At 39.4% G+C, this 10,175-nt stretch overlaps 1 protein-coding gene across 3 annotated transcripts in view; it reads right to left on the bottom strand.

Moving 5' to 3' along the window:
- Positions 1–51: 51 nt before the first annotated feature.
- The window catches only part of cadpsa (Ca2+-dependent activator protein for secretion a), a gene marked incomplete at its 5' end in the record, with an annotated part of 82,104 nt that continues 71,980 nt past the window's right edge, over positions 52–10,175 (bottom strand). For all 3 annotated transcript variants that reach the window (XM_079483048.1, XM_079483047.1, XM_079483049.1), the window contains 2 exons: positions 52–1,223; positions 3,522–3,626. In XM_079483048.1, coding sequence (XP_079339174.1) covers positions 1,056–1,223; positions 3,522–3,626 — 273 coding nt within the window. In that variant the 3' untranslated portion in view covers positions 52–1,055. The remainder of the gene's footprint in view (positions 1,224–3,521; positions 3,627–10,175) is intronic.

The following is a 10,175-nucleotide window of genomic DNA, read 5'->3' as shown; positions in this document are numbered from 1 at the left end:
CATTTCCTGAAGAACAAAAACGAGATTCATCGAGTTTATTTTTTTTATTTTGTGTAAGCCTGGATTCTTGCATTTCAACTGTGGGTGTACATAAGGCAAACGCAATATGAATCCACAAGTTACTTTCCACAAAATCAAAAGCTTTTGGATACGTTTTCTGACAACTGGGACATGCATCTACTGCACAGAGAGGAATAGAAAGCAATATATACACAAAACAACAATGTCAATGATGGAAACCGGCAAGAGTTTAGAGACTACTGAATTAGAAGGATGTTTCAAAATAAGACTGAAGGGTACAAACGAAACGCTTTCTCGCCAGTTTATTCCATATACAGAATAAATACTTTTTTCAAACATTTTTCATTCATAAATGGCTTAAAAACATAAATATGCTGACGTCAATTAAAGTATTATTCAAACAAGATATGGGAATATATTGCGTCTCTAAACTACACCTATACAAATATGTCACCTCTCCTGTAACTCATTAAAAAGTGTCCTAAACAGTTAGAGTGAAAAAGCACATTGTGGATTATTGACTTATTGTGGAATTAAAGTCAATACAGTCATGTCAGTTTTTCTACACTTCCTTAGAAACAATAGGTCTATGCACAGTTATGTACCCATAATGTATTTACAATACGTTTAAGAAGCAGCAAACAGATTTACATGAAACAGGGAAACAACGAGCATCATTCCTTTACCATCTCACACAACATAGTTTACACGTGATACTTCATATTGCTTAAAAACATTTAGTAATGAATTTGAGACATTTTTGCTTTTCCCCCAAAGAACATCAAACAGCGTCAATTCATTTTAATTTAACAAAACTTGAGGTTAATATACCATTTTTTACGTTATGTTTGATAATCTGATCTGAATTGTGTTAAATATATATATTTTTTGCTTCATCATTATAATTCAAATTGGTCCCTTCTTTGTCATTAAACATGACGTTAACATCCAGACATGTACAAGTGATGGACAGAAGTGTACATGCATCAATATAGGCCACTATAAACACTGAATTGTCCTGTCTCGGCAAGGTTCTAGTCATCTTCCTCATCGCTGTCTTTCATGGATATTCCCTGCATCCCTCCCTCTCTAACAGATGCTGTAGCCTCTTCAAGAATCAGTCTGTTTCTCACCGTCTCATACATCTTGCTGTTCAGGGTAGAGTCCAACACGCCTTGTAGTCGAAAATCACGGTACTTTTTCTGCAAGATTGGAGAGGATCATTGGAACAGTTATAGAAATAAAAAAGACTTTCCTTACCGAGATGATCACACAAATTTGTTATTTTACAAATGTATGTACTTTGGGTAACATTACTTAGAATAGAGGGTATGCATTGACATCACTTTCCCACGTGAACGCTCCGGGACACGCACCCTTGAGTGGTAAAACACACAGCAAAATGGCTGCTTTCAATAGGAGAAACCGGGCCTGAAACATGCAATTATTTGCTGAAATTAAAGGCAGTTGGACTCAACCGTGATCCTTATGTCTTACAAAAGAACCAGGTGTCCTTTGACACTGATATGTTGCGCGGAATTGTGTTTCCTGATATTGTAAGCAGCCATCTTGCTCAGTGTTTTGCCCCTCAGGGAGCATGTTTTGGCATGTTCGTGTGGCAAAGTGACGGCACATGCATACACTCTATTAGGCAATACCATGGATTTTGAATTGGGAATTGTTGGAAATGTGTAATGCTAATGTGTAATATAAAGCAATTTAAACACTGGGTTACCGGCATTATGATCTGTTAATCTTGGTCAAAAGAAATTGGGCCTCATTTATGAAACGTGCATACGCCCGAAAACTGGGCTTACGGTCATTTCCACTCAAAACTTGACATTTATCAAAACAGACGTGAACGGTTGCTACGATCAAATCTCAGGACAGGTCTCAGCTCGTGTACGCAAGTTAAAAGATAGGGGGAAGGTCCACGTATGCTTTGCCTTTTTGGTAACTGATAAGGAATAACGAAAAATAGAAAGATAGATTAAGGTTTTTTCGTTAAGTATGACTCTGTTAAAATAGATTTTAATGTGATTTAAAATTTTCATTACATTAATAAAGTATTTTGTTTTCTAGCCTAATTATATGATCATTTAATACTTGAAATTACAAGGTTAACATAAGCTTTGGTGTACAAAACTTTTATACAATTTTAGGCTACTTCTAAGATAATTTACGACAGTTAAAATGCACAACTAAAAGAAAAATATTTAAAACTAGAATAGGCCTAATCACTATATTTATAAGCAATGGTTTAGTTTACCTATTTGCAAGATGATAGCTTTTTTGTTTGACAAATATTCATTCTAATGAAAACAGACAAAACGTGTGATTTAATGCTTTTTTATTTGTGCAATGTTCGCTTGGGGTTGGGTCACAGCTCAAGATTGCCTGGCTTTGTGTGGCAGGCTCCAAGACGGTTTGTGGGCACCCGGGGCAGAAGACCAATGGTTCTTGCCTCTGACTGAAAGATCTGAAAGAGAAAAAAATAAATGAAGCAAACACAAAACTGCGCTCCTCCGCTACAGACTATTTTCTCTTCACCTAAATTAATTTTTTATTAAAAACATTTACACATTTAATTGCACAGCAATAATGACCAGTAGGGCTTAATTTACACCTACATTCGTTTTTACATTAACACATTACTGTCACTCAAACAAAGACTAAATTCAGATTAATGCATTATACAACCAAAGTAAATTAAAACAACAATCATATTTTCGGTGTAAAAATAGTGAGAAAATTATAAATAATTATTTCTGGTCATTTTTACGAAACATAAATATCCAGTAAATATCCAATAAAAAATACAAACCTCAGCTGGAGTTCGGTTCGCTGTTGCCCGCTGCTGTGATCTCTTTAGAACTGTTTTTCACTTCTTCTGGATCCGCTTTTCAAGGTTAGAGTTATCATATCTAAATTAATTAAAGTTCCTCTTTTTGGCCGGATTACATTTATCCGTGTTGCAAAATCTTGGGGCGTGGCGTCCACACCCTGATTTTATAGGGGCGTTATATGTAAACTACTATCAATTTCAGCCGCCACATTTATCAAGGTACGATCATTCGTACAATGAAATTGGCTGCATACGAATGTTTGATGAATCACACGTGAACCCTGTCGAAAGATGATTTTCGCACACCGATATGCGCTCATTTCTAAATTCAATTGATAAATGAGGCCCAATGATAATGAAACTTTTCTCAGATGACTGCCAGTGATAAAGTCTGATCTAATTCTTGACTGCATACTCGACTAACATAAAAAACCTGTCTGTGAGATACATCTGCAAACGCCATATTTCACTTGGCTCCACTGATTCTGACTGGCTGCTACGTGTGTTTTCATATCTCGTGTTTACAAGTACATCTTGTGCTACAATTTCATCCTGCACCTTTTTGTGCAGTGTTGAATCTATAGCTGCTGCATCTATTCCATACACCCATCCATTAATCTTCATAGTTAGTGGTCATTGATGCACAAGTATTTACCTTTACAATTCTGATGAGAATTTTCAGCTGATACAGATGCAACTGCAGATCCATACGGTCTGTTAGCCAGGTGCCCAAGAGATTCATTGTGCTGGTATACCATTGCTGAAACACAAATACATTGTTCTCCAGCAACGACAGACACACATATATATACTGCCACAGACAGAACATACGTTTACACACCATACAGAACACAAGCGCAGGTAGTGGTTGTAGTAGTAGAAAAAGTAAAAAAAGGTCAAAATACAAAATTCAGATACTTGAAGATTTTAAGAGATTGGCATCCAATATGCCCACCAACTTGATCTATTACATATTGAAATCAACCAGACGTCAAGGAAGAGTTGCATTCTAATGGAACACTGTAAAATATTTGGTTTGTAAAGAGACACGGTGTCAGAAAATGTTTCTCAGGCATATGGCTAAAGGGGGTGTAAATGAAAGAGGTCCCAACACTCTGCCTTGGAGGATGTCCTTCTGTCACAGGCATGATCCTCAACCAAACCTCTCCCTGTCTCCACAGCTCCACCCAGAAACGGCTAATTGACAGCTTCAGATATCGTCAGCTGTCTACTTTTCAGCTTGGACATTGATCATGAGAGAAGTTGCCTACGTTTCCACATTCTGCCCTTAGCCTAGGTTCAGCCTTTGCTTCAAAGTGTGGAACTTTCTGTCACATTGAGAGGGAAACACTCATCATTCCCAGCGGAGATGTTGTCTTTACTGCAGTCACCATGAGCTGGCTAATGTAACCGTGGCTTTGGGTCTTTTAGTCTTCTTCATTTCTTTACTTTCTCTTGGCATCTACATTTTGGACTTCATTTCTGCTCAGTGAAAATAACTGAACTCAAAGCACCTTGTAAATCACCACAGTGTCTTGCTTTTGGGCTTCAGATGCTGGGCCATGAGGGAAATCTTGTCTAATGTCTAATTGATTAGTTGTGATAGAGCTGGGCTGATGGTTATCTGAGCTGACGGAGTCTCAACGGTTTGAAAGTGGAGCGAATCGAGCCAGAGATGCTGGAAAAACTGCAGCACACTTGACAGTATCAATATGAGGTCTCATCCATGCAATCATCTAACTGAATGTTTGATTAATTATTTATGCACAAGAGCCCATGTCCTTATGAAAATGTATATAAACAAATAAATAATAAAGTTAACCGGGATCTGGGGCATTATGGACCCAATTTGGTTAGGGGCACCAGTTAGACATCCAAAAAATGTCCTGCAGTTGTAACATTAAACAACTTGCTAAAGTACTTATGCCATTGGACAGTCTCTATTAACATGCAATATAATAGCCTGAAGCTCAATCTCATTTGGTTGCCCTTTAATAATTTTTTGAAGATAATAAGGTGTGTTCTAACAGATCCATTTTAGGAGTTTCATCAGAAGTGGTAAGTGAATCAGATCTTGGTGATGCTCTGTGAGGGCTGGTGCTCTGTGCCTGTGAAAGATTGGGCAGCCGGGCCGCGATGGACCCCCACAGGGAGGCCAGACCTGGAGCAACTGCTCTCTCTCACACTCACTCTTTCTTCCCATGCTCACTCTGTATGTCCAACTTTTGTTGCTCTCTGCCCTTCATTTTCTATCTTTTTAGCAATTTAGTCTTTCTGAAACCTTTTGTCCATATTATGTGATTCTTAAATCATTATTATTGGTCACTCTTTATGTTTGACACTGGGTTTGGCAAATATCTTACCAATAAGAAGTATTAAAAAGTGATAGTCAACTTAAAAAATACCATATTTAATCATTAAAAAAAAGTACAGTGTTTTACTCTTTCCTGAAAAACTGTGAATTTGGACATCCACAGTATCAGAAGGACAGCAATGAAATACAAATACAGTAGTGGCAAAAAGAGACGTCGAGCTTTGACGTCTTTTCTTTTTTTATTCAAATATACGACAAAGATTGTATGTAAAATGTATTAAAATATGTACTGTATGTGCAGTGTGTAGTTTTATTTGGAGAGTAAACTGAAGGTCAACTTTGAGAAAAATTTAAGGAGGCTTGGCAAAAACATGAACAAAGCTTATTGAAAATAATAGCCTTATAGTCTAAAAACAAGAGATTAATAATTAATAATTGATCAAATAACAGGCAATGAATGCCGTTTGTGCATTTTTGTAAATTGCATAATCCCTGATAGGCAGTTTGTCTTTTTGTCCAAATAAATACCTAAACCAAGTTATTTGACTTTATTTATTACAATACATCTCATATTCTGATGGTTTATTCTAATCTAAGGGAGCCTTAAAAGCAAATATTGTACAAAAAGACTCCAGACATCACTTTTGGCCACCACTGTATCTGTTTGTCTTGTGTTTAATGTGTAACATATACGCTTCTGTTAATGCTCATAAAGACTCAATATCAAGATGATAATTCAAAACTACTACAGTAATCAATTTATGTAAAGTCTTCAACAAAAATTAAAATCGAAAAATAACGTAATTCTAATTTTAACCTCTTACAGGCCCGAATGTGAGCATCTGATCATATATCCAATAAAAAGTCAAGGAACACAGCTTAAAAAGATTGTGATACTTCAATATTTTAAATCCAACTGGTGAGACTCGGCCACGAGGACTGTGTCCTCTTTGGTCTTGGTTGTGAAATGAACAGTGCTGGCAGTGTGACATTGTTCTGCTGTCATCTGAGAAACAGAAGATTCTCCCAGAGCGTATTATGTACTGTGGCGCTCTTTGGATATTGAACAGCGGGAAGCTGGCAATAGCTGCTAGCCAAAACAGGAGTATAATGACTCTGAATGCATAATTAAAGAAGCGGATACGGCAAAAAAAATATCTGTGATCATCTAACGAGATCCATCTGATATTGGAAAGCGCAAATGCTGCGAGTGTCTGCGTGTGTTGGACGTGTGTTATCGTTACTGATACAACACATGTGAACATCTGCAGGGTCTCCACACCTCTAGAGGGGAGCGCTGAAAGGCTGGGCGACCTCCTGCCCCCTGCCACACCACGCACATGCACACACGCGAAAAACCCGAGCTCCTAAGCTCGTGTTCACACTCTCATCTTTGACATGTTACAGGAAGCCATAGCGCCTAGCAGGGGGGCAACAAACAGAATTCAGTGTAAGGTTGCACATCCATCCACCCCCGTCACAGACGCACACGCACTCGCGACTCTCTTTTATCGAATCTTAAAACACCTGAAGGCTAGCGGCTCTTGTGTGAGATGTAGTGGAAAGAACGGGCCGGCGAGGGCCGGGCTCGCAAAAAACACACTCTTACAAAAGCAGGAATGCTGAGGAGGGGCGGGGGTCTCGGTTGGGGGTACGGGGGGATTACAAGCAACCTGTGACTCTGCCTCTTTCTGCCCTTGCTGGTGGTAGAGGCTCTATATGCATGTGTGTGTGAGCAGGCCTGTTCTCTGAGGCCTAGGCTGCTTGAGAAGCGCTCCTGCTGGGACCCAGCTGTGTCTGCAATTAGCAGTAGGGATGGAATGATGATGGCTTCTAGCGCTGATGTTAATGCAAAGTGACAGGCTGGTAGAGATGAAAACAGTAAGAGAGTAAAAGAGAGAGGGGCTGTTGCGACTTAACTCCACTGTGTAAAACTTTCATTGCTTTTCAATGTGTGAAACTACTTAAGAGTATGTTTCCACGACAACAATGAACTAAGAAACTGAAGTTTTTCCTTTTGCAGGTACAGACGACAACATTGTCAAAACTATCCACCTTCACTCGCATCTGCGAAATCTACTAAAATTTGGGCACTATAGTATGCATATTAGCCCAGCAGTTGCCGATGTCACTTCATAAAGTAACACCCCTGTTTAAAATGAATGTTAAGGGATATTTCACTCAAAAATGTCATTGCTGGCGTCATTTACTCAACCTCTTCTGATTTCAACTTGACAGTAGAACACAAAAGTTATTTTGAAGAATGTTGGTAAGCGAACAACTGAACACTCATTGACTTCTATTGTATTGACACAAAACCAATGCAGGTCAATGAGTGCCGGTTAACAACATTCTTTAAATATTTTGTGTTCTGCAGAAATATGAAAGTCATACATATTTGAAATGAAAAGAGGCGGAGAAAATTATGACAGAACTTTCTTTTTTGGGTGAACTATCACTTTAAAGGTTATAAAGGGAATTGTATGGGCTTTAATGGAAACTGTAATAGTTTCTACTGGTATGAAATGGATTCTATTGGTGGGGTGTTATACGTTATATTAATCTTATTGGAATAAAAGCCCAAAAACACTACAAAAAAATGTTGTGGTTTCACTGGCAAAAGCTAATGATTCATAATGGTATTGGAAAGGAAACCTATCAAATTTCTGTTATGGTTTCTATTTGGATTCAAATTGTTTTCAGCAAGGACTGCGTGTCTTCACCCATACGGATACACATACACAGGGTTTACCCAAGTGCTTTTAGTTGGCGTGTACATGGGTTTAGAATTTGACGTTGTCATGATTCTCAAGGTGACACACGGAGAGAGGACCCAGGTGCAGACAGCGGGTAAGGGGTTAACAAATAATTTAATAAATAATAAAACAAAGACCCACGAGGGGCTAACAGAACAAAACATGGATACAATAACATGACTAAGACTAACTACACAAAGACTTAACATAAACTGAAAACAAGAACTACAAATACACTGAACTAGACTTGACAAGACACATGGACTCTCCACACAACCACAATGAACCAGCACAAGGGCATTAAATAAGGGAGCAAATCAAGAGGGAAACAGGTGAAGGGCATTAATCAATAACGAGGGTAAAGAGAGGATGGGAACAAAGACGAGACAGGAGAGAGAGTATGGAAGGCCATAAGAACAATAATTGCCTCTCTCCACACAAAACATGAGGTTCTGTCATGATCCTGCCACTACACTAAGAGAAACATGACATGATGCAGCAGAATCATGACAGACGTACGTAAATAATGCGTCTTCCCTCGACGTAGTGGTGCAGTAAATTTACGCTTTGCTGGGGAAACCTAAATAACAAACACGGTCCTCTTTTCCACCTTTGTTGTTTTGGTTCTATAAACACACAATACGCTTGCGCAAGACATCATCGTTTTCCCACATTTGCGTTTTTGTGGTTTACATAGAAACAACGTTATCAAAAAGTTGCACTTTGAAACCAGTTGTCCAACCCGTGTTTGCATTTTCAACTCCCTAAACACTGTTATCCTGTAAAATAACAGCTAAAACGCAACAGCTAAATTTTCTGTTGTTGGCGGAAAATAGTGTAGTGTAAACGTGACCTTATTTTTAAAACCAACAAGCTGTTGACAAACTAAAAGGAGGCCCTGTTTAAATAAACTGTGTCACTTGATTTCAGTGTGTTTCTTAGGGCATAACTATGCTCAAAATATGTTTTAAACACATATGTTTAAAAGCTGACCTGTCAAATATCAAAACTTAAAAAACGATCAGAATTTTTTTATAGTAGACTAGTCAGATCGTTGGATGACTAAACATTTATAAACCACCGTGACCCATTCCATTCTCGCTGTGCTACCATCCTTCTGTCTCCTCTCCTTTACTCCTTTCATAAAGAAAAGAGACAACAGCCCAAACAAAAACGAAATCCATGAACAAGCCAGTGAGTAGAACTGCGATCGAAGGTCCAACCTTTCTCTGCCTTGCTCAGGGCCAGGGCATCTGTGAGTCTTTGTCTGTTGTTAATAGAGCCGTCTGTGGGCTCTCTCTCAGGCCAGCAGGTTGTAGGGCACTCGTCCTTCTCATCGGCCAGGCGAGTGAATTAGGCCCCTCGCCGGGCAAGAGAGGGAGGCCCCGGGGGCTGAGGAGTCTTTAAATCTGACTACAAGACATTATGCACTTAGAACAAAAGGCTGGGGTAATCCTACCTGCTTGCTGTTCACGGCTGCCATTGGCCTGTTATTGTTTGCCTCATCCCTCCTAAGAGGAGGTCCATTGATGACTGAACTCAATTACCATGGTAACTCACACTGGTGACCCTACGCCTCCCCACACTCGCTATCTCTCCGCCACGGGACCTGTGACCTCGCGGAAAAACTTTGTGGAGGGAATACACGACCCTAAACAGGGTCCTCCGTCGCGCTGCTGCGTCGGCACTCTCTCTTTTACTGGACTCTTTCTTTCCAGATATAGGCATTCTGAATGGCGGGATTGAAAATAAAGTTTCAGGCTCAGCAAGTGAAAAGGCTTCAAACTGGTTGCGATTGTGTTGTGGATACAAAAAGAACCCTGCTCAGGATTTACACGCCTCACTGGAACCTTAAGTGGAACAAGCCCTCAGTGTTTGTGCGCAAGCTCTGTTACAATTTTAAGTATCTCTAATGTTTTCCTTTTGCACCTAAAAACCACCAAAATCAGTGAAACACTATCGTAATTCAATTGTTAAATTGACGCATACTTCTGAGGAGCAAAGAATGCGTTCGTGCCACTGAAACCAAATGCTTGTGTGTGTCTGTCAGCTAAACTACCAACAGTGTCCAAACAGGGCCCTTCTTTAGAAAAACAAGCAGCGAAAGAAAGGAGCTCGGCGAGATGAACTAAACGGCGGGAATTACAGCCTGTGATCGTGTCATTGAGTAAACACACAATGAAGAAAAAGGGTTGAGGAATAAAAAGGAGAGAGGGAGAGCGAGCGAGCAAGAGAGAGA

The sequence above is a fragment of the Barbatula barbatula genome (genome assembly GCF_947034865.1).
Source record: "Barbatula barbatula genome assembly, chromosome: 20".
NCBI lineage: Eukaryota > Metazoa > Chordata > Actinopteri > Cypriniformes > Nemacheilidae > Barbatula > Barbatula barbatula.
The sequence above is the reverse complement of the archived record's forward strand: the minus strand, read 5'-3'. Positions and strand labels throughout refer to the sequence as shown.